The sequence below is a fragment of the Pimephales promelas genome, chromosome 23 (genome assembly GCF_988280905.1).
Source record: "Pimephales promelas chromosome 23, fPimPro1.hap1.1, whole genome shotgun sequence".
NCBI classification, from domain to species: Eukaryota; Metazoa; Chordata; class Actinopteri; order Cypriniformes; family Leuciscidae; genus Pimephales; species Pimephales promelas.
Window position 1 is genome coordinate 25107379 of NC_142791.1, and position 25216 is coordinate 25132594.

General features: G+C 36.3%; 1 protein-coding gene and 1 long non-coding RNA gene across 3 annotated transcripts in view; one reads left to right on the forward strand and one right to left on the reverse strand.

Moving 5' to 3' along the window:
• cntnap3 (contactin associated protein family member 3) overlaps positions 1-25216 on the forward strand; it is a 172046-nt gene that overhangs the window by 26941 nt on the left and 119889 nt on the right. For both annotated transcript variants that reach the window (XM_089126433.1, XM_089126432.1), the window contains exon 2: positions 17495-17605. Coding sequence is in view for 1 of the 2 variants with exons in the window: in XM_089126432.1 (XP_088982558.1) it covers positions 17495-17605 (111 nt within the window). In the remaining variant the exon portion in view is untranslated. The remainder of the gene's footprint in view (positions 1-17494; positions 17606-25216) is intronic.
• The window catches only part of LOC148969471 (uncharacterized), a 364565-nt gene that overhangs the window by 9021 nt on the left and 330328 nt on the right, over positions 1-25216 (reverse strand). The gene's annotated exons all lie outside the window — the stretch shown is intronic.

The following is a 25216-nucleotide window of genomic DNA, read 5'->3' on the forward strand; positions in this document are numbered from 1 at the left end:
AATAGCGTCTGGGGCTGTGTCCGAAATCTTCACAAAAACCACTACTCCCTAACCTCTATGTGGGGGATAGGGAGTAGAGGACTATATAGTGAGATTACCGTCCGTCTTTTTTACGATCAGCGCGATGCATGATGGTATGTAGGGCTTGGGTTAGTGACCATCGGTTGTACACTACTTTTCAAAATGCATTCTGGGATACATTGAGTGGACCATATAGGGTATAATAATTATCACTAAACATTCGGACAGCACTACAAAGTGGCGATAGTCCATTTCGGACACAGCCTGAGTTTTCATTTTGGAGCGAACTATTCCTTTCCATGTTTTATATCAGCAGCCTGAAACTCACCAATAGACTGTCACAGATGTGCCCTTGAAGGAGAACGGATAAACACGAGAAAGTAGACGGTGGGATGCTGGAGGAGTCGCGGCCGCTGTGTCGCATTCTACACGCGTACTTCATTTCACTCTTCAGTGCTTCCCCTGTGGCAGGTTAGGGGCGCAGAGTGACCTGCTAGCAAACTAGGTCAAAGGCGAAGCGTGCACCCCCTTTTCACCCATGAAGAAAGAAGCTAATCAGATATTTCTCACCCTTGAGGCGTCAGAGCTCTCGAGTTTCGTGTCAGGCGTCTGGATGTGAGAGAGGGAAAGCTGATTAGTTGTTGGTAATGGAAAGGAAAGGTTTTAGTGACATAGCTCGACCCTGCCTGGTATCACACACACACTGAACTGTCCCGCAAATAGGCACTTTGTAAATTGTTTAACGGCCTGTGGTGGAAAGGCTCCGTGATATCAAGAGTTGTGTGGAGGCTTCCGCTCTGTCTCTGTTAATATATATAAACACTTATAGAATAGCACACTAAGTGTATTAGACCTGCAGTAGATGATGTGTATTGTGTCATATTGAAAACCTTGATTGCTAACTACATTTGCCAAAATGCGAAGCATACATCCAGTCCACACTGCATGCAATAGTGTATCCCACAATGCACTTGACTTGTTCCCCCATTGACTTGACTGGGATCCATCCAACAACTTGTCTCACCAAGAGCCTTTTTTCGTGACTTCATTTGTTTGTTGGTTTGTTTCATATAATTAAATATTTACATTTAAATATTTAAATATTTTATATTATACTGTTTTTACATAAATATAAATAAATAAATAATATTTCTTAGCATAAAGGCGAAAACATTTACAAAAAAAAATACAAATATACAGATAAAATAAGTAAATATTATATATAATGAAATCTTATTTACTTATTTTATTTGTATACATTTACATTTTTTATTATTTTAAACATTTATAAGTAAATAATATTTGTTTATTTATTTAATTTAGTTATTTGTACACTAAAAAATGCTGGGTTGTTTCAACCCAACTTTGGGTCAAACGTGGACAAACCCAGCTGTTAACCCAATGGTTGGGTTTGTCCATATTTGACCCAAAATTGGGTTAAAACAACCCAGCATTTTTTTAGAGTGTATTATTTACATCTGTTGTGAAATATTAATTTTTATTTCCAGGATGATGCCTGGCTTGTTTGTTTGTTTGTTATCTGTATTTGACGGCGAGTCCTGCTGCAGAGACTCTTACTCGTGTTTACTCTCTGCTGATGTCACTGTATATCACTGGTTTCAGCAGCTCATTAGTAGTTAAAACAAGCAATTACAACATGCATGTCAAGAAAATCTATGTTTAATGTGATTTACTCTCTGAGGGTGTCCGTCCATTAAGAAAATGAGCTTTCATCATCTTACAAATCCCTGCAAGAATCAAACGGCTTGATTTGAGGAGTCGTGGCTCCGTAGACTGCAGATAAAACACCGTGAGATGAAACGCACGTCCCTGGAGAAACAGAACAGGAACGTGTAGAAGTGGGAGATTGGCTCTGGGTTTATATTTCACTTGCACTGCAGCTTTTAGAAACAATACAATTTAAAGTAAGTGTTCTATTTAGAAGCAGTCTGATGTCACTGGAGAATCTCTGATTTTCCACAAAGAACTTTTCATTCCCTCTGTGTTTAAAAAAACAAAACAATTATTATAATTTTTTTCTGGTGTTTAAAGGAGTAGTTCACTTTAAAAAAAAAAAAAAAAAAACTTTTGCTGATATATTACTCACCCCCATGTCATCCAAGATGTCCATGTCTTTCTTTCTTCAGTCGAAAAGAAATTAAGGTTTTTGATGAAATCATTTCAGGATTTCATCATTTCATTCCACGATCGCTCATTTCAAAAATAAAGAAAAAAGTTTAAGTTGTATAAGCTGAAATGCTCGCCTTGCTCTGTTCTGTGATGCGCATTCGTGACTCTCCTGTTCAAACTCGTCATTTGGTTGATTTCGTTCGTTGGAGGAACCAAATGACTCGAAAAAAGATTCATGATGAACGAGTCCGAACAGGAGAGTCACGAATGCGCATCACAGAACAGAGCAATGCGAACATTTGAGCTTATAAAACTTAAACTTTTTTCTTTATTTTTGAAATGAGCGACCGTTTCGCTTGATAAGACCCTTATTCATCGTGTGGAATCGTTTAAAGCCCTTTCAACAGTTTGCAGTTTGCACTGAAAGTGTCTTTTGGACCTTGAACCGTTTGGACCCCATTGAAGTCCGTTATATGGAGAAAAATCCTGGAATGTTTTCATCAAAAACCTTCATTTCTTTTCGACTGAACACTGTAAAAAAAATATTTTCAAGATTTGTTGTCACAACATTTTTTCTTTCGTCAAATCAACTTAAATAATTTATTTAGTTAGTTGAGATAACTTATTATTTTGAGTTTCTGATGATTAAATTAATCTAATTCATTGAATTAACTTACTTTTTCCAGTTAAATCAACAATATTTTTTTACAGTGAAAAAAGAAAGACATTGAAATCTTGGATGATATGGGGGTGAGTAAATTATCAGCAAAAGTTTTTTTTTTTTTAAAAGTGAACTACTCCTTTGAAGATGCCAGAAACCAAAACTTTGATCTGAAGAAGTTGTAATAATAACCAAACATCAAGAATGTAATAATCTTTAACTGTGACACTAGAGCTACTTGTCACACTTTTTAAATTCTATTTAGACAAACATTAAAGTCTTGACTATGAAACAAAAGTGTTGACCCCTCTCATGGGGCATGTTGTCACAATATAAGAAGCAAGCTGTCACATTGAAAATAATGCTTTTTATTGACACTGAATTCAGGAGAATGTAATTTATTAAAATATATATATATATATCTGAAATGAAATGCTAATTTAAATCATATTATTTTGTAGCGCATTAATATGAAAATGCAAATGGAAAGGACATTAATTAATTCTTAAAGTGCATTAAACATTACACTACTGTACAAAAGGGTTCATGTAATCATTTTACATCAGATTACATGTCTTCAGTTTCTATCCAGCACTGATTGTAACACATCGAATAACTTGTGCTAATATGTAACAATTTACCCATCCTGAGAGCACAGATTCACCTTCATCATACAGTATAGTTAGAGTTGGGTTAGGGTTGACTTCTGTGACAACTAGCCCCGGTGTCTCAGCACAGCACAAAGAAATCTTCTCTGAATGTGAAGTGCTCCACAGAAGGACGTTAAGTGTGTAACTCCAGTGATGCTCTGTGCACCATGCGCTTTATAAATAGCATAAGGCAAATGTGAGCGGTAGATCCAGCGAAATATGACTTTATGCCACACGTTTGATCAAGAACGCTTTCAGAAGTCATGCAGTCTCCGGCGTCCGTATAAGCCCAGAACACACACTGCCACCCACAGTTCAGGCCTGACTCCAGAGCTTATGATAATCTCAACCAGTGCTGAATTATGAATGCTGCAGAAAAACAAGCTTTTGCTGCAGGAGTTTCAGGCCATATCTTCTAAGTCACAAACGAATGGGGTTCGTATGCAATAGAGCAGGAACATTTCCACCTGCCGGACGATAAGACGAGATGAATGCACACCTACATGTAATGAGTTACAAACCAATTCTCTTCGTTAACTTCTACCGGAAGCGTCAGTTAATATTTATTCGTTGCGCACTTCATACGTTCTGCATAGCACAGGGAATTAAGCGAATGAACAGATGTCTCGGTGACTCTTAAAGGGTTAGTTCACCCAAAAATGAAAATTCTGTCAGTATTTACTCACCCTCATGTTGTTCCAACCCCGTAAGACCTTCGTTCATCTTCGGAACACAAATTAAGGTATTTAAGATATTAAGATCGCTCCTGCATACAGTCCATAGACTTCTTGAGGGACTGGCTCTTGCTGTCCCCGAAAAGTCATTAAAGACATCGTTAAAATAGTCCAAGTGACTACAGGGGCTCAATCTTAAGTTTATCAAACGACGAGAACACTTTTGTGCGCAAAAAAACAACAAAAATAACGACTTTATTTCAACTATTCACTTCCTTCTCCATGAGCCTGTAAGTCAGTTAACGTAGTGTGATTGCGTAGAGCTACGTCACACGTAGGCTCACTATTGGCCGACGCTGGTCATTTGTGTGTGATGCGTGTGACGTACAATAACAGAAGCTTACGCTATTAAACTAGTAACCTGACTCACGCAGAGGGAGAAATAAACCAATAGTTGAAATAAAGTCGTTATTTTTGTTGTTTTTTTGTCGTTTGATAAACTTAAGATTGAGCCCCTGTAGTCACTTGGACTATTTTAACGACGTCTTTAATGACTTTTCGGGGACAGCAAGAGCCAGTCCCTCAAGAAGTCTATGGACTGTATGCAGGAGCGATCTTAATATCTTAAATATCTTAATTTGTGTTCCGAAGATGAACGAAGGTCTTACGGGGTTGGAACAACATGAGGGTGAGTAAATACTGACAGAATTTTCATTTTTGGGTGAACTAACCCTTTAAGTTTCTCCCCGTAATGATGTCAAAGCTGTTCCCATGCTGGGGAATATGTCAGAGGATCAGGAAAACGATGCATTCATATGGAGAGAAGAATAAAAAGTGCATTTGGTTATGCATGTTTTGTTCCTGTCGCGCTATTTATATATTATTCATGCTTTTCTTGACGCGTGTGCCCACCTTGTTAGATGATGTGGCTTTGAGTTAATCTGATGTGTTTCTGAGGTCTGTGTGTGCGTTGTGCTTAGAAGAGATAGTCTGTCATCATGACATCTTTCCTTAATTGTTTTGCATTGTTACACAGAATAATTCTCTGCGTCGTGGCCCGGCTGTCAGGCGCGTTTAGCCGAGATAAAGGCTCGGATCAGAGCGAGATGTGCCGGCGCTGACAGGATGTGGCTCTGGGAGTTTGCTCAGTAGTTTCTTTGTAAGTTTGAATAAATAATGGAGGCAGATTGGATGTATTCACTCGTCAGATTAGTCACTGAGTCGCAGCTTTCAGACGCCAGACAGTCCAACGCCTCAGATCTCCATAATGCACTGTGTCTCAAGAAACCTGCATGAGCTGGCACCTTTTTATACCATGTATTTGTGAAGTACCTTGGTGCATGATATAAATAGGCCTACCTGGTATATAAGGGTCCCACTTTATATTAAGTGGCTTTAAGTACTATGTACTTACATTGAAAAATAAGTACAATGTACTTACTCATGTTGTATTGTAAAACACGTTTGCTGCTATTGAGGTAAGGTTAGGGACAGGTGTGGTGGTATGGGTCGGTTTAAGGGTAGGTTAAAGTGTAAGGAAAGGATCAGCTGTGTAATTACAGATGTAATTACATAAATTAGTTACAGCTGCAATTACATGCTGGTATTTTAAAAATATAAGTACAATGTATGTACACAAAAAGTCCATTGTATCCAATTATTTGTTCCAATGAAAGTACATAGTACTTAAAGCCAGTACTTAATATAAAGTGGGACCATTTATTTTATGTATTAGTATTGTTGTTGTTGTTGTTGTTGTTACGTACATAGGATTAATCAGCTGTTGTTTTTATTTTATTGTTTTAATCAGTTTTATATTTATTTGTTTATTTGTTTTGTTTTAAAAAGTAATACTTAGAGCTGTCCAACGATTAATCGCGATTAATCGCATCCAAAATAAAAGTTTGTTTACATATTATATGTGGGTGCTAAATATACACATGCATGTACATTTAAGAAAAAAAATATTATTTATATATAAAATATTTATATTTTATATATAATATAAAATCTATATACATGGAAATATTTCTTAAATATATACAAGCATGTGTGTGTTTATATATATATATATATATATATATACACAGTGCACCCACATATATTATGTAAACACTAACTTTTATTTTGGATGCGATTAATCGCCATTAATCATTTGACAGCCCTAGTAATACTTTTATGTATTGTATATTTTTTTATTTGTTTTTAATTAAATTATTGGTTTACATTTATTTGTTGTTGTTTATGTTCATTATTCTATATTTATTCATATTCTATTTATTTTATTATTGTAATTATTATTATATTTATCTATTTATTTTTTATTTTATTATTTTACTTGCTTACACATTTGTCTGTTTTTATTTATACATGTATTTTTTGTTTTTATTTTAAATGTTAATATTATTTTGTTTTATTTATTTATTTATTTTATTATTTTCCTTTTTAATATTTATTTTATTTATTCATCTGTTGTTTTTATTTAAATTGTTTGTTTACATTTATTTGTTGGTTTTCATTTTCATTTTTCTGTATTTCTAAAAAGTTTATAATTTTTTTATTGATATCTTTATTTTGAATATGTAAAAACATTTAAAAAAAAAAACAACAACAAATGAACAACAAAATAAAACTCCATACTTTCCAATACTTCAAAAAAACTGTACAAAATGTACAAAAAGAAGAAGGAAGAAGTAAAACTTATATACCCCATTTTTATTTCATATTTTTTTTAAATATCAATACATATTGTATGCACTGTTATTATTGTTATCATTATTAGTAAAAATATTTTATGGATGTGTTGTAGTGGAGGAAAAACTGCCAACAAGCATTCTCCTTCAATACCTTGTATAAAGTATCCCATGTTGCCCCTCACGCATGACATGGCTGTTGAGAATGTAAGAATCTGGTTTATTTGCATTTAGAGTGCTGCTGATTGCATCAAGTGGCTTGTCAGAATCAATATGAAAAGATGGAGATGCAGTCATTGAGGGAAGTCTCTGAAGAGCTCATCACTCGTTCTGTTTTGCCAATTATTGGACACAGAAACCTTTTGAACACGTCCTATTGGCTGAAGCCACCTCCAGCCTGTCCAATCAATGCACAACCATGAGCTGTATACAGACACATTGCTAATCATTGTGTAGAACAATGAATGAATTGGCTCGCATGCAGTGAAAAAAGAGGCCAATGTGAAAACAGATGCGCTCACACATGCACAATCTGCTCGCTTTAGAAATGCACATTCACAACCTCTTGCTCACATTTTTAACGACAACATAAACATGTCAGCACGAACCAGCTTGCAACCCATTTTAATCATATGCATTTCTGAATAATCTGGATATTCAATGAGAAAAAAAGAGCATTATCGGTAAGAAATTGATTGAGAAGAATGTCTAACTTGCACTGTTGAGTTTTTGAGTTCATGTTAACTTCATTGTTCATGAATTGATGGTTTGTTTGTTGTCTTCAACTCTTCTTTGACTGTGTGGAATGGTCTAATAGTCCCTCGGCAGCTGTTGTGAGAGAAATGAGGGGAACGTTCGCTTGTCACAGCGACGCTGCGTCCTCAGATAAGTCTGAATATGTTAAAGTGATATTAAACGTTATGAGGAGGTTTTATCACATCGCGGGGCCGCGTGTATGATGAATTATCATCATTAGCGCTGCTCTCCTGGCGTCATTTAGACTTCGAGGTGTTTCTGGAACTGGGAAGCAAATTGTAAAACCAGAGCGGAGATTAGCGTGGCCTTTATATCTGTCAGGATGTTACGGGTTCCTATCAATCAAAAACGTCTCGCTGGCATCCTGCGTTCATTTCCTTCTTCATAATAAACTGCAAGAGGTTCTCAGGAAAAAGTCAATTCATTTGAGAAGACCCGTTTCAATTCAGTCCCACTGCTCAGTTGTTGCGCTTTCACAGTGCAGGTTTGTTTGTTTCATAGTTGGTATGATGTTTCAGATGTTTCTCCTAAAGTTCCTCAGAGAGAGATGAAACTGAAATGAGAAAATGGACATGAATTATGAATATATGAAATGAACATGGAGAAAAGCTCTGATCATTTGATGAGACTTGATTGAGTTTACATTGAGTTTTTTGACTTTCTGTGCGTTCACACCAGACGCGAATAGCGCGTCAAATTCGCGCTTACCGCGTCTAGTTATACGCTTGAACACTTTGAGTCCATTCGCGCGTCAAGAGCGAAATTGACGCGTGTAAAACAAAAGTTTGAAGCGAAATTTACGCGCTCGGAATGGCGGCCATCTTTTTTTTTTTGTTGATCTTTTTTTTATGTTTTTTATGAAAGTCACCGCTCTGTCGTTGCTCATCGTCACCGTATTTGTGTCCATCGGACCCTTCATTTAATTTAATAACATTTAATGCAAAATGAAAATGTCTCGTATAATGAAATAAAGTTTTAAAGGGTACATATCATGCTTTTTAATCATTCATTTTTACATATAAATCATACCGTTGTGGTCTACTGTATATAAAACATAACTGCAATGCTTGGGTCTGAATTCCTCATTATTATAGCTCCACAAGCCCCTTTTCCACCCCTTTTCTGATGTGCGTCTTTGAGCGACCCGTTTCAAAGCGGCCCCTTTAAATAAAAAGGAGATGCGTCACACCCCGACCGCTCTCCAGGTCGATGAGTTCACAGTCGGTTCAACTCCCCACGTTCGGCCATTATTGTAGTTTGATTAGAGATATACGATTATATACGATACCTTCAAAGAACATTTTTATTCACACGTTAATAAAATGTCAACAACAGGAGACTTGTCCATCACGCCTTACATATTCGAGCCAGAGCGAGCGCGTTGATAAAGACTACGACGAACCTGCAGAACAATGTCATCATATGGATGTATTGGTAATGTGAGTTAACCGTATTGTGTTATTAGTGAAAGTCGACTATTTCTCTTGTTAAAACAAGCACACTGACAAGATAAATGACTGCGGTCTAATCTTACCACAAACAATCTGTATTGATAATATGATACGTTTAGAAAAGCAGCTAAATGACCATTGATGAAACTCAAGAACAATAATACTGCAGACGTGTAACGTTACTTCAAAACAAAAACAAAGAAAGACAAAGGTACTGCTAAACCATGACCACCATGTGTTTTAAGAAAGTAAAGTACTTTATTTTTATTAACAATATTTACAGCTTATCGAAATGCTCTGTTCGTCGTCTCCAAAGATAGAAGGAATTTACCTCTCATTCAGACGAAGTCAATCGGCAAACCCTTCTGTATAACGTTACTGGCGGAGGTTGTTGAAGTGGGAATTCTTGAAGTGCTTCAGGTCACTAACGTACATCCAAAAACCGAACATTTTGACTTGCCCCCCTCGTAACTTCTGCATCATTGAGCTCGGACTACAAAATCGGAGCGAGAAATAATAATGGCGGATTGCTCGAAGTGTTGGACTGGTAGTCGATGTCCTTATTTGTCAGTTCCCCTGCAAATACTGTGACGCACTTGCTCAAAAAACGTCAAAGAAAACAGAAAAATCTGAACAGGTTGAAAAATATGACCAAAACAGAATGTAAAGATATAAACGAAGCACCTGAAGAGAATAATTTCATCTTTTCTGTACTTATAAACACTCCAAATATACAACAAAATGCATTTAAGGGCTAAAAAAGTGGATTTTGCATGATATGTCCCCTTTAAGTGATAAAATATTTGCTTTGTTGTGCATTAAAACCACACCAGGCATTTAGTCATATTACAAAATAATCTATTGAAGCATCCAGATACTTCACCTCATGAGCAAGCAGCTAGGCTCCTGATTGGTTAACGCGACGCGAATTGACGCCAAAGTTCAGATTTTTCAACTCGAGCGGCAGACGTGAATTCGCGTCAACTAACTAAATCGTTCGCGCTTAACGCGCCAGACGCTCAATAGGGGATTATCACGCTTCTGGGTTTCATGGGCGGGATTTGTCAACTTTGTGCATGTCCACTTCCGACGCAGTTCAACAATGGCTGAGACGAAGGCTATTTATGTCACTACTCTATTCCACTTTGTAAATCTAACCAACAACGCCAACCCTCAGACTAATTTACCAGGGATGCCGTATAAATAAACTTAGTGTAGCCCGTCATCCGTTTGCCAGCGAGATCGGTGATTCAACGGAAGTGGCAGTGCACAAAGATCACAGAATCCGGAAGTACTACGTATCAGCGTGATAATCCCCTATTGCCGCAATTCGCGCCATTCGTGCGAACTTGACGCACGAATGAGGCATATTCGCGTCTTGCGCGCCGCGCTCTACGCCTCATTCGCGCAGCAGGAATTTTTTACACGCATAACGCGTCTTTGCATTGACTTTGAGGGAGTCTGTTCCCTCAGTATAAACATTTGAGAAGCTGCAAAATCTTGTTCTCTGTTTAGAGTGTGTTCACAATAGGGCCCTATCTTAAAGGATTAGTTCACTTTTGAAAAAACTTTTGCTGATAATTTACTCACCCCCATGTCATCCAAGATGTCCATGTCTTTCTTTCCTCAGTCGAAAAGAAGTTAAGGTTTTTGATGAAAACATTCCAGGATTTTTCTCCTTATAATGGACTTCCATGGGAACCAGTTCCAACCGAGGTCCAAACGACAGTTAATAACAGTTTCAGATGCAGCTTCAAATGTCTTTAAACGACACCAGACGATGAATAAGGGTCTTATCATGCGAAACGATCGGTTATTTCAAAGCTTATTCCAAAAATGTAACTTTTCTAAGGACAAATGCTAGCCTTTCTCCATTCTGTGAGGCGCGTTTGCAACGTCACGTAATACGTAATTACGTTCAAAAGGTCACGGGCGACGTAGCCAGAAGTACAGAGTCAGAGTGTTTACAAGTTGAACGTGAAAACTAACTCAAACGCCGTTTACAAAAAAGGAATTAAAAGGTAAAACAACGATGTCGGACGATTTTGATTCTGTGCTTCCGGCTACGTCGCCCGTGACCTTTTGAACGTAATTACGTATTACGCGACGTTGCAAACGCGCCTCACAGTATATTACAAGGCTAGCATTTGTCCTTAGAAAAGTAACATTTTTGGAATAAGCTTTGAAATAACCGATCGTTTCGCATGATAAGACCCTTATTCATCGTCTGATATCGTTTAAAGACATTTGAAGCTGCACTGAAACTCTCATTTGGACCTTGAACCGTTTGGTTCCCATTGAAGTCCATTATAAGGAGAAAAATCCTGGAATGTTTTCATCAAAAACCTTAATTTCTTTTCGACTGAAGAAAGAAAGACATGGACATCTTGGATGACATGGGGGTGAGTAAATTATCAGCAAAAGTTTTTTCAAAAGTGAACTAATCCTTTAACTTTGAAGCAAGACCTGCTTTGAATTGACCATCGTTAACAAAACAGTCAGTCAGAAAATGATTCGCGCAAACATAAACGTATTTTGGAAGTTTAAGAGGCGCCTTTCCTTCGCTAATAAAATCCATCCACTGCGTTTTCAGTGGCTTTGATGTCGGAAGTAAGTCAAAACTACTACATTATTACATCCCACAACAGAACACTTATTTTCGACAAGGCAGCACAAATCGTCAGAACACCAGATGTTCTTGAAACAATGGAGGATGGTGTACAGATCAATCAAACCACGTCGGTGGGGCTTGCGCAATTCTACGTCACATTGCACCAAATCTTATAACAGCTCGTTCTTAGACGGTGCTTATGATTTATTGAGATTTATTGAGATTTTTTTATCATTCTAGGGTGGTTTTTCTCACACACTGCCAACACACATTTATGTTGAAACACCATGTAAAAATGAAGGTGCCCTTTAAAAACTTATACGATATTGTCAAATGATTAGTGATCTTCTTTCAAGTGTCATTTTAAGGCATTTCCACGGAGGTAAATAAGGCCGTTGTAAAGATGTTATCTGTTGGTTGAACTTCTTTCTGCAGACCAGGTGTGTTGTAGTCAGCTAGTGGACCACTCTCTCCTCTCGCATTCAGATCTGAGCAGGACCGACCCGAAAGCCTCCACACTGCCATCAGCGAGCACAAAATCTACACTATTGATCAGCAGTGTTGTGCAAGTTACTTCCAAACTGTAATACATTAGGTATTACTTGCTACTGTTATTTAAAAGTAATTCATTACCTTACAATATTACTGTCTCAGAATTGTAATGCGTTACATTACTCATGTATTACTTTTGAGTTACTTTCACCAAAATAACTAAGTAGAACTTAACTTTTGGGCTGTACCGATATGCAATATGAAACCGAAATCGCGATTCACCACACGACTCAGATCCACGAACCTACAGAATCGCGACACACCTCTTCCAACTCCAGCGTTATTCTCCTTACCGTCCAGATCCAATGCTGCCTTATCTTTAAATTAGGCTATTAGTATTATTTGAAGTTAACATTATAAAATACGTAGACCTACACCACAAAACTAGTTAAGGAGCATCATGGACATGACATTTGCAGTCAAAACTTGAAATAAAAATTCTCAGAAAATACATGTATTGAAACGCGAAGGACTCCAGACATTAGACAAATATCAGTCTATGTTTTATTTTTAATATTAGGGAAAAGACACACATTCATGCGTGACAAAAAAAAAAATAGGAGGCAAAATATATTTTTTGTAATTCTGTTAATTACACTGCGCAAATCGGATGAGGAAGGGTTGGCTCTCCAGTCTCCATAGAACTTAAAATATTCATTTTATTTTAGTTTTCGTGTTCGCATTTATGAGGAAAAAACAGACGCGACCGCTCTGAACTGGCACTAAAAGACTGCTTTAAAACTTTCACATAGTCTGTTGCCTTTAAGAAGTAAAAGCAGACAATACAACTGTAATACAAGCCTCACTGAACATGTAACGAGTAAAATATTACTGAAAATTGATTAGTAATGCCTTACACTACTGCGTTACAGCAAAAAGTAATATGTTACTGTAATGTATTACTTTTGTAATGCGTTACTCCCAACACTGTTGATCAGGGCTGAAACTGCCTCCTATTCTGTTGTCCTCACTGAATACACCCGAACGAAGAAAAGAAGGACCATTTGTGTGCAAGAAGAACATGGTTTAGGAAAAAATGACAAAATCACTACTTAGCCCAGAGCTTTCACTGTTTGAGAAACCGTACAGCCTTGATGCAAACAGTGTGTCTGAGACGCCAAATGATGCATTAGAGAGAAAAAGATTGCAGCAATCCAGCTCAAGCCTATTAACTGTTCCTCTGACCATACAGAGCTTCAGAAGCTGGTCAAACAAACCAGGAGAAGAACAGTTATGTTCCGACGTATATTATTCAGTAAACACTCTGGGAATAACTATTACCATAAAAGTAATAGGGAGTGTTATTGTATTCCGGTGGGAATGCAAACAAGACTACGGTTACGCGCGGTTTGTAATATAAAACTAGAGGAATAATGTAAAAAATGTACGCACACACACACACACCTTCCTCTTTAAATAAGTAAAGAAATATGGCTTTAACAGGCTCATACTCTCACACATATATAAATAATGCGCTATAAAAAAGCCTAGTTTTATATAAATTAGGTTGCCTGACCGAGTGTTTCATATGGAGAAAATGGGTCAGCTTTGTGGAAAGGACTTTTTTCTGTAGGTTAAGAGCATTTTAAACAGTCGTCAATTTCTTATGAACTTGAATAATAAGCGTAAAGCTGGATGGGCTTTGAAAAGCATCTTCAAGTGCCCCATTTTCCGAGCGCTGATGCGAGGAGGGATATTTGCAGTGTTGCTGGGAAATGTCAGCGAATGTGAGAGTCCTGATATTTACAAATGGCCTCGCTTGTCGTTAAAGTCAACATGAAATCTAATCATTTAATGCGTGTTCTGGGTCTTGTTTTGACTGATATATGTCATTGCATGTATTATCAAAATCTCTGAACTTTCTTTTTCAGCCGCGTCATCAGTCCCATTTTTCTTGTCTTGTCATATTAAGACTGTTCTCACCATGCAATCCAGTACTGCCTTTTATTTTTTTTTCTTGTTTAATATGTTTTCCCCAAACTTTATGATAAATTGGTTGCTTCATGTTTACTTTTAAACAAATGGCTTTAATCATCAAGTATTACTAAATAAAGATAAAGTATAATACAACTTTTAAAGTTATTTTGGTAACACTTTACTAGCATAAGACTGACATGACACCTTCATAATCATGACATGACACGTGTCTTGAATATGAAGTAGGGTTTATGCATGTTTATGAAAAGTGACATTAAGTGTTTTTCGCTCTAATAATGACATTTTGAATGCAAATATGACATTGTTTAAGATGCCTTTGTAATGACATCTTGACATAAACCATAACATCATAATCTGTCATAAATATGTCATAAACATGACATAGCAGATTAATTATCAAACCACCTAGCTTTATTGGTTAACATTACATTAAACTGTCAGATGCTTGGTTTTGACATTGGCTGTTTAATGACAAATGACATTATAACTTTTAATGACAAATTCAATTAGTACATGACAGCCAATGTCAAAGCCGACCACATGACAGTCTAATGTACTGTTAACGCATAAAGCTACACTGTAAAAAAAAATATTGTAGGTTTAACTTAAAAAATGAAGTAACCTGGTTGCCTTAAAATTTTAAGTTCATTGAAATGGAAAAAAATGAGTTAATACAATGAAGGAGATTAATTTAATCATCAGAAACTCAAAATATGATGTTATCTGAACTACATAAATTAAGTTGATTTGACAAAGAAAAAAAAAATTGATTACAAATCATGAAAATATTTTTTTTACAGTGTAAGTGGTTCCTTAAGTTTGATAATTATTCTGCTATGGCATATTTATGACAATTTATGTTGTCTTAGTAATGTCAAGTTGTCATGACAAAGACACTGACAGGTTATGATGTATTGGTTTATGTCAAGGTGTCATAACAAAAACATAACAAATAATGTCATATTTGCATTCAAAATATCATTATTGAGCGAATGACGCTTAATGACAGTTGTCACAAACATGCATTAAACCTCCTTCATATTCATGACATGTGTCCTTTCATGATATGTTAGTCTTATGCACACCCCTTCAAGTAAAGTATTACTGGTATTTATTTTTTTACTTTATTTCCCCATTTTTCATCTTCTTTTCCCCGTTTTTTTTAATCACTTGAAAAACTGCAATTATTGTATAATGTATTTTTTCTTAGTAACATTGAAACTCAAAGCAGCTGGAATATAAAAAACTAATGTTCTGAAAAGTTCCTTTGTACTGTACTGTATATATATAAAAGAAAATGCAGGTACTTCAGTACTTAAAGCTAGCTATAGCTACCAACAGGTTTAAAGTTAAAACAATTTAAACAGCAGCATTCTACATTGTAAATACCAGTACAGTTTTTTTTAAAGCAAGTAGAATTTCTATAATTGTGTGTTAAACTCATTATCACTCTGGTGTGTGTTAAACACAATCTACAGACAGCTTCATAATAAAGATAAACAACAAATCCCCAAAATATATGATCATAATCAATGACACAAAATGCTATTATAAACTAGATTAGTGAATAATAAATATTGCTCTTTGTATTGTTGTAAAATACATTAATGAAAAACAATGTAACAAAAATGAAAAAGATAATTATTTTAGATATAGCCAAAGACTACTAAAAAATTGAGACATGTTTTAAGTGTACAGCACAGCTATTTAATGAGGCAGCAACATTAATAATTATTAATGTTAATAAGCTTTAATTGCGTCACTGCATTATGATATGAATGACTCCAACACAGTGCGGCACAAAGCGCTTATGCGCATTCCGAGCGCAGAATGATGCGCTTGAAACCACGTGGAGTAACGGCACGCAGCCGAGTATGCACACTATAGTATGCACGCTGCGCGTCGAGTCCGCTTTGAAAAGTTCAAAGCACAACGGAAATATATATTGATGGACAGTGTATTAAACAGTATGTATCTATTAAATAGTTTATTGAGCCTTTTCTTTAAACAGTTTTAAATTTCAGTTACTGTGCGCGTGAAGAACAATAGTGCTCTGACTCTAGTGAGGTGATCTAACCGACAGCGTCCGACACAATGGTAGAAAGTAACACGATTAAGTTACAGCAATAAAGTCCAGCAAGATAATGTTGTTTTATGCGAAAATATAGACCCTAATCTACAGATAAAGTATAATAGTATAAACAGTGAATCGTCTTGAAGATAGTTTCATCATTTACTGTAACCGAACGCGACGCGCTGTTTGAGTGCTGAATGGAGAATGACTTACAGCCGCGAGAGGAAAACGTTTACGTGATCCTGAATTTAATGACTTATATTAATTTCTCTCTGACATAATGGCTTCAGAACACTTATAATAGAGTGCACGAAAAAGTCATGGTACTTTAGAATGTTTTTGTGCCTTCTGTGGGGCTTAACAATAACATAATAGTATACGCACAATATCGGATTTGGATCGGCCTCGTCTGATCGATACCCGATCCCGCAAAAATGGCTGGATCGGAGCCGATACCGATCCTGAGTATCGGATCGGGACATCCCTAACTGTACTGGATGCAGTGTGGAGGTTAAAAAGAAAATGTAACAATGATTGCAAAGTGCTTTGACTGTACGTCAAAGAAGACATTCAGGAACATGCAGATTTTTGTTAAAGTGTCACACTCTCACTAGTTTGCACCTTTGTTGATGAGTTGTCATAGTTCAGGTGTGTGTCATTAATCGTCCTCATTTGCTTGTACACTTAAGTCCTCTGTCTATTGAGTCTCGTCTGTGATATACGTGTTGAAAGACGTTCTCTTTGTGTGATTTATCTTCCTGTGGATTTATTAAAGATAATCTTTGCCTGCATCATTGCACAGCGTTGTGACAAAAATATGTTTTAATGTTTTTAAAAGAAGTCGCTTCTGCTGGCCAAGGCATTTATTTGATCAAAAATGCAGTAAAAATATTACAATTTGAAGTGACAATATATTGTAAACTGTAAGTTATTCCTGTAATCAAATCATTACTCCAGTCTTCAGTGTCACATGATCCTTCAGAAATCACTCTAATATGATGATTTGATGATAAAGAAACATTTCTGATATATTGAAAGCAGTTGTCCTGCATTATACTTTTTTATGGAAACCATGACGCATTTTTTTTATTTTTCAGAATTCTTAGATTCCTTCGGAAAGTTGTTGTTGTTGTTGTTTTTTTTAGCATTTATTTTGAAATATAATTCTTTTGTAACAATATAAATGTCTTTACTGTCACTTTTTATCAATTTAATGCATAGCCTACTAAGTATTAATTTATTTTCAAGCTTTTGAACAGTATATCTGTAAACTCTGTCTGTAGAGAGCTGTGATTCTCCGCTGGTGTCCGGTCTGCCTCCGTCGGGCTTCACGAGTTCATCGGAGCTGTCGAGCAGTCATGGGCCGGGCTTCGCCAAACTCAACCGCAGAGATGGTAATTCAACACCTTTATTCAGCATTTGCACCTTTGTGTGATGTTTTAGGATTAAACATGGTTTTGTGAAACTCACCACCACAGTTGTTGGTGGTTGCCAGGGTGTTGCTATGTGGATGTTTGGGAGTTTTGATTGTTTTTTAACTTATTGCTAAATAATTTATCCACCTTTTCCTCCTGATGAGCGTATTCCACTTCCTGCACTTCTGCTTTAGGAAACTTCCTCTCAAATGAATAATTTTAAAATGATAAGGTTGAGCTATACTGATAATCCTTATCCTTGCCTGAGTCAGCTATCACTCTTCCCTCATTTTTTATTTTCAGACATCAGAAGAATACCATAACGCTTGCTATTTTAAAGTGACGTGGAATATCTGTGGCGAGAGCTTTTTTCATTCGCTGCATTCTTTTCCTCCTGATTAGTTTCTTTGTATTCCACTGTAACAGTGTGAAAAAGACAAACATATATTATGCATTTGTGGTCTGCTCTCCCGTTTTCATTTACAATATATCCCATGAATAATTCACTGGATTGCACTGAATCTCTTTTTTTCTCTCTCCCAAAAACCTCACCTTCCAGTTTAAAAAACAGTTGTCTCCACTTTTCACTTCTAATCCTTATTAACATTGGTCATATTTGCTAAATACAATATGTATTATCTGTCAAAACAACGGAAACCATTTTGAAGTATTACCAGTTAATGGACTTTCACTTTGGGATAGTTCACTTTGAAATCAATTTTTGGTATGTTTTATCTTACCTCAAGGGCATCCAAGATGTAGGTGTCTTTGTTTCCACAGTATTTTCAATTTTGATATTTTTAGGTCAAACCGTTCTTGTCTGTCAGTCGTATAATGGAGGTCTATGGTCACCACCTCAAAGAGCATGCACAGAGAAGTCCAAATTAAACATGATTTAATGACTCGTAAATGTAAGTACACATTGTTTTTACCTCTTGTAATCACAGCCACGTCCAAGTGATCTTTGGTCTGCACAAGCGCCGGAAGTGAAGAAGAGTTCGCGCGAGCACACGCAATTGTTTTCTTTTACAACGGTTTAAACATCCGGATAAGCGCAAATTGGTACCATTTGAATTAGCCGTCTCACCTACAATTTGCATTATGTGTAAACAATGAGTGATGTACACACACGAGAGATCACTTCCGCCGCTTTCTGGAGCTTGTGCAGAGCAAAGCGCGTGCGCCCTCAGATCACTTGGACGTGGCTGTGATTACAAGAGGTAAAAACGATATAAATACTGTTCGTTTTCTCACACAAACCGTTCGTTTCGTGTCTTAGGCCATCAGTGTGTACTTACATTTACGAGTCATTAAATCATGTTTAATTTGGACTTCTCTGTGCATGCTCTTTGACGTGGTGACCATAGACCTGCATTATATGACTGACAGAAGAGAACAGTTTGACCTAAAAATATCCAAATTTAAACTACTGCGTAAACAAAGACACCTACATCTTGGATGCCCTTGAGGTAAGATAAAACATATCAAAAATTAATTTCAAAGAAACTATCTCTTTAAGGCAAAGTTTGTTGCATACAGTAATATAGATAAATGATATTTCCAGTGATAATTAACCTGTCTGTAATATTGCTGCGGACAGAATCAAGGTTTTAGGGCCATTTATGGTTTATTGAAAGTTTGGTTGTGCTTTTACACGGTTTAGTTTTTGTTTCACAGGCCCTGGTCTTAAGATGTGACTTGTTTATCTGCTTCAATTTAAATCTGTGGGATTAAAAAAAAAATGTTTGCATTTATTTTCACTACACTGTGATGCTGTGCATCTCACAGGCACTTTATTTTCTCATTTATATTAGATTTAGATTGGATATCCAGTCATGTTTACCAGGCTGATCTAATGATCGCCTCTGAGGAAAAACTAATTATTTGATTTATCATGTAAATGGAATTGAAAGAGGCTCAGTTTTGTTTTACACTCTTACATTTACTTCAAACTAATACTACAAATCCTTTAACATATTTATTGACATATCGCTTGAGACTTACTGATATAAATATTATAATTCAACTTTATTTGGAGTACTTCCTTATTGTACAATGCACATTTCTTAATATTAAGCCTAAAATGTTTTTGTTTTTTTAATCAAGATCAATAAAGAGGATAATATCAATATAATATCAATCTTTAAATGCAAGACATGTATAGCGTACCTGAAATGTATTTGCACATAGTTCCACTTTAGCACAATTAAATATACTTAAGTATATTTTTAATTAATTAAAATTAGTTGTTCTAATTTAGCAGATTTTAAGTACACCAATGTAGTATACAGAAAGGACAATTGCTGGGTATTTATATTAAGTACTTAAATATTTATTTTTCACTAGGGCAGAACTGTATTTTCTATTCTGCTTTGCTTTTGAGTTACATTTAAAATAATAAAATAATTACTTTTAGACAGAGATGCTCAGTGCGTTTTATCTAAGATCAACAGTTTTGTTCATATATATATATATATATATATATATATATATACACTCTAAACAACGCTGGGTTGTTTTAACAATTATTGGGTCAATTATGGACAAACCCAAATGTTGGATTAAAAATGTAATTAAAAATTTTAACCCAACTTCAATTTTCAATGAACATTTTTTGAATTACATTTTTAACTTAACATTTGGGTTTGTCCATATTTTACCCAAATTTGGGTTGAAACCACCCAGCATATATATATATATATATATATATATATATATATATATGAAGAGTTCAGATGCAAAAGCCTCTAAGTGCCATTTGAAATTTTCTTCTAGAATGATCATTTTTATCAAGCTTGTATATTTAAGTTCAGTAATTTCACTTAAATGGCAATGATAATTACCTAGTAATTGTTATTTAAGTGAAATTACTGAACTTAAATATACAAGTTTGATAAAAATCATCATTAAAGAAGAAAATTTCAAATGGCATTTAGAGGCTTTTGCATCTGAACTCTTCATATATATATATATATATATATATATATATATATATGCATTTATCAGAATTGTAAAAGACCAAAAAAAAAATACATGATTTGTTGATAAACTAAACTTTCAAAATCAAATGCAACTTGAAGGTTGTTCTAGCCCAAAACTGCCCATTTACGCATGCAAAGCCCCGTGGGTCTATGACCATGAACATCTGGTGTCATTTGTGGGACCTCATCAGGTTCAGTAAGATTCAGCGGTTTATCGCATTAGTTGCGCTTGAAATGTGGCATTCGGTGTGTGTGTGTGTGTGAATGCAACCGACAAGTGACCACATTACAGATGAATTCAAAGAACAGCCCGTCTGGCATTTCAAGAGGTAATAGAGAGACTTAAAGAATCATTTTAGCATATAACATGCTTCTGAAGCGCTGCGTTAAGTGCAAATGCTTTCCTCAGAAGCTCAGAACATTAATGACAGGAGTAGGTGGAAGCGTAATTGTTGTTCCTCATGGAAAATAGCCTTCAAAGGTGCACGCTTTGATTTTATACACACACACACACACACACACACACACACACACACACACACACACACACACACACACACACAAACAAACACACCAGTGTAGGAGGCTCTGAGAGCAACCCTTCAAAGCCTGCAGGATCCGGTGTGATGTTTCTACTTAAAGGCCGCAGAGAAAGCGGAGGCTGGCGTCACCTCATCCGCTCACCTGCATCAAACTCAACACACTCACAATAAAACCCACTGAAGATGCAGAGTCTGTGGGCTGTGTGAAAGAGATGGGTTTTTGGTTCGGAGGGTTTTTTTAATGTCTTTGAATCTTAATCAACTTATTTCTATTTTTTAATCAGTTTTTTTTTTTTTCGTGATTCATTTAAAGAGCCCCTATCATGGATTTCTGAAAATGACTGTTCATATGGTGTGGAATATAGCTCTAAGGTAATGAAAACATCCTGCAAAGATTTATATCTGAAAGTCCACCGTATATAAAGTTATTGTCTTTCAAAAGTGAGAGTCGACTCTGAGTCTATGAAATGAATTGTTTTTGAAACGAGTCATTAGCTGGTTTGTAGTGACGTAGATACATACTGGCCGCGTGCAGACGGAAGTGTAAACTTGAAGTCTACACATTCAAATAGTTCATCATAGCATCATGTCGAGAAGACGCTGTGTTCTACAATGCAAAGATTGTTCAGCCACTTTGTTTTCATTTACCAGGGACGAGCATGTGAAGAATCGGAGGTTAGAGTTCATATTTGCAACGATACCACAACAGTATAGCCCGATTGTGTTCTCATCATTTTAATTAATCGTTCAAAAACATAAATGAATTCAAATGTGGATTCGCAAGCAGTTGTTCCTGAAGGAGGGCTCAGTAACTTACTTACCCAGTGTATATGGATCAGCTTCCTCCTTCGAATCACAACCTGGAAGTATTATTAAGAATTGTTGCTTTTATGGGTTTTGAACGGTTTTGTTGCGTCGGGGCGCGAGGCAGTATGTGTGTGCGCGTGTATCTGTGTGTGTGTGTAAGTTACGCTTAGCGCAGGTTCTTGGTCTCCAATGTATATTTTTTTTTAAATATGTGAAATGTTTGTTGCTGTTATTGGAGTCGTCATAAAGAATAGAGCGTCTTGTAGTACTGCAGTGCTTTATCAATATGTTTATGCCTTATGCTAACAAACAATAACTGACTGGATCTGTCATCAGACCAATCACCGCCGATTAGCGTCACGCAAAGGAGTGGTTTGGAAAAATGAGTCGTTGTACGAATCATTTGGGAGTCGGTGAGCAAATCAGTTAAAAATAAATGCATATTATAAGACAAATAAAGTGTTTTTTATCCTTGCATGCATGTTAAACTGTTTTTGGGAACTCCTAAAACAAAAATAGGAACATTTCAAATGCTATGATAAGGGCTCTTTAAAGGTTGGACGATATATTATCTTATTTTAGGATGGGAGAAATTGTATTTTAGAAATGCCTCTTTCTCCCATAAGAAGCTCCTAATGAGGGAATTCCCTCTTAGGGCCTGTAAATAATCTCACATAGTCATGATTATCGGCATGTAGTCTGAATCATTCGCCATTTATTCTAACCAAGAACAGCCCTCTTAGGGTGTTTTTAGATCTGTAGATCGTTTGCTTTGTTCTGTAACAAGGACTTAAAAATGATCCAAAATACATATTTGAGAAAATGCAAAACCAGCCAGTGTTCAAAACTCTCTGCTTGCCTTCGCTCGATTCAAAGCGGTAAGCTTGTAATAATGTTTTTATTTAATAAAGAAGAGTCACGGCTAGTCGGCTACACTAAGTGTTAGGATGTTGGAGGTGGAGATTTGTAGTCTTTTCTCACTGCACTTGATATAATTAAACTTATCAATTTGATGGCGGATCCAGAAAGTTTCAAACGACGATCACCAGTGACGACAGATTCACCCGCTGTAAAATGCAAAGGACTTTGTTCGCTCTTCGACTGATAAAAGAGACTGCAACCGGACCCATGCGAAAACAAGGATAATATCGGAAGGACATTACACGTAGTCGCGCAATGCTGACGTTAACATTAACAATTTGAGAACAAAGTATAATTTGCACTAGGGGTGTAATAGTTCACAAAATTCACGGTTCGGTACATTTTCAATACAGCAAAAAGAAAGAAATGCCAGAGAAATGTCCTTGATATATATTTTTTATTATATTTTTATTAAAACTAACATCATAAAGTATGATGTTTTTTAACTTTGAGCAATGATGGAGCTATACTTGACTTTTCTTAGGAGCATATAAAACAAAACAGCTCCTTGGACAAAATGAAACAAAGGTTTATTTTAGTTCAGATTAACATTTGAGGGCAGCAATTGTATTGATAATGTCAAAATTAAACCGACGTGATGTTACTTGAAAGCATTAAATCCTACTATTCCTGCCAAACCTCCATGGTTACAGTTAGTAGTGTTATACAGTAAATCCATGGTTAGCACGGTTTGATCCGTTAATAACGGAGAAAAGTGAATGTTTCTCACTAGATCTGGCAGCGATGTTATTACTTCAGTGGCGAATTCAAATGCTTTCTTTACTGGATTTGGCTGTGTAGTAACTGATGATCAAGATCGGCTCGCGCTGCATTGGTCCAAACTGATAAACGGTCCATCAACTGCACCATAACGAGTAGCTTAGTTTCGTTCCGCGTACAGTACATTTGCCATTTGATGTTGGGCAATGTTGTGGTCACGCCAGCGTCTATGAGCGCGCTTGCCACACGCGACGCACCTACATTTGAAATAACGAAATGTTGGTCGGCAGGAAAAATGGTCCAATGAACCGTTCGGTCTAAAAATGCGTAGCGAAAACCAAACCGAAAGCCTCGTACTGAACAGTTTAGTACGAATACGTGTCTCGTTACACCCCTAATTTGCACGGTTTTGCGTGATATGATAACTTATAAGCGATTTTTAGACTTAATCAGCGTGATTTACTGCAATGTCAGAACCGGAACAAAAGTGGATGTTTCTAGTTTAGATGACATTTTCCGGTTAAAATTATTATGTTCATACTTTCAAAAATAATAATCTGTGATTGTGAATGCCAATATCCACACCGGCGGCGACTGACAGCCTCACACTCTCCTCAAACATTGTGTTCATCCCCACTGTGCCGTGTCGAACTACAACTCACGTAAAGTTGATAATTCCACGAATGACTGCAATTGCATATTTTGAACAGAGATGGCGACAAAGAGGAAAAACTACGGACTGTGGATTTAATTTGTTACAATATTTTTTTAAACCAAAATGTGTTTATGCAAGTCACATGTGAGAAAAACTGTCCTCTTATTGGTTAGAGAGCACCTGTTTATGTTCCTCTCTGTCATTCATCAAGACAGATTGGTAAGTTTGCACTGCAGGCTTATTGTGACTTTATCTGTGCCTGTCTTGACAAACGCAAGGATATAAATGTATAAATGAAAACACCCTTAGACTAGAAGAGACCATCTGACTGTGTCAGTTACAGAGCGATGTATTGGAAATCGATGATGCCACAATAAAAGACCAGTGTACTGAAAACCTTTCACACTCTGAAGCTGAGATGTTTGTAATAAGAATTTCAGTCTGTCTCTACTTTTCAGTCTTCATTTTCAGCACCGCCTACTTTTACATGTATTTGGAATCAATCCAATGACCTTGGCATAGCTAACATTGCGCTGTACTGTTTATTATTGTTTTCTGTCATTTTAAACCTAACAATCTTAATTTCATTTGCATAGCACTTTATTTCAAATCAGATTTTACAGAAAACCATACATCAAGCACACTTCACACAAGCCACCCAGACAGCAAACTGACATTGAATCAACGTGGAAACGACGTCTCTCATGACATTGAAACAACGTTGATTTTGCTCATCGAATTAACGTTGAACCAACGTCAGACGCGGCATTCTTCAAAGCTAAATGAAAATCAAAAATTGGTTTGCTTTCATAACGTTGAAACAACGCGTTGATTTCAAGTTGATTTTCCGTTAGTTTTGAAAGAATGACGCGTCTGACGTTGGTTCAACGTTAATTCGATGAGCAAAACAATGTCAGATCAACGTTGTTTCTATGTCATATTTCCACGTTGATTCAATGTCAGT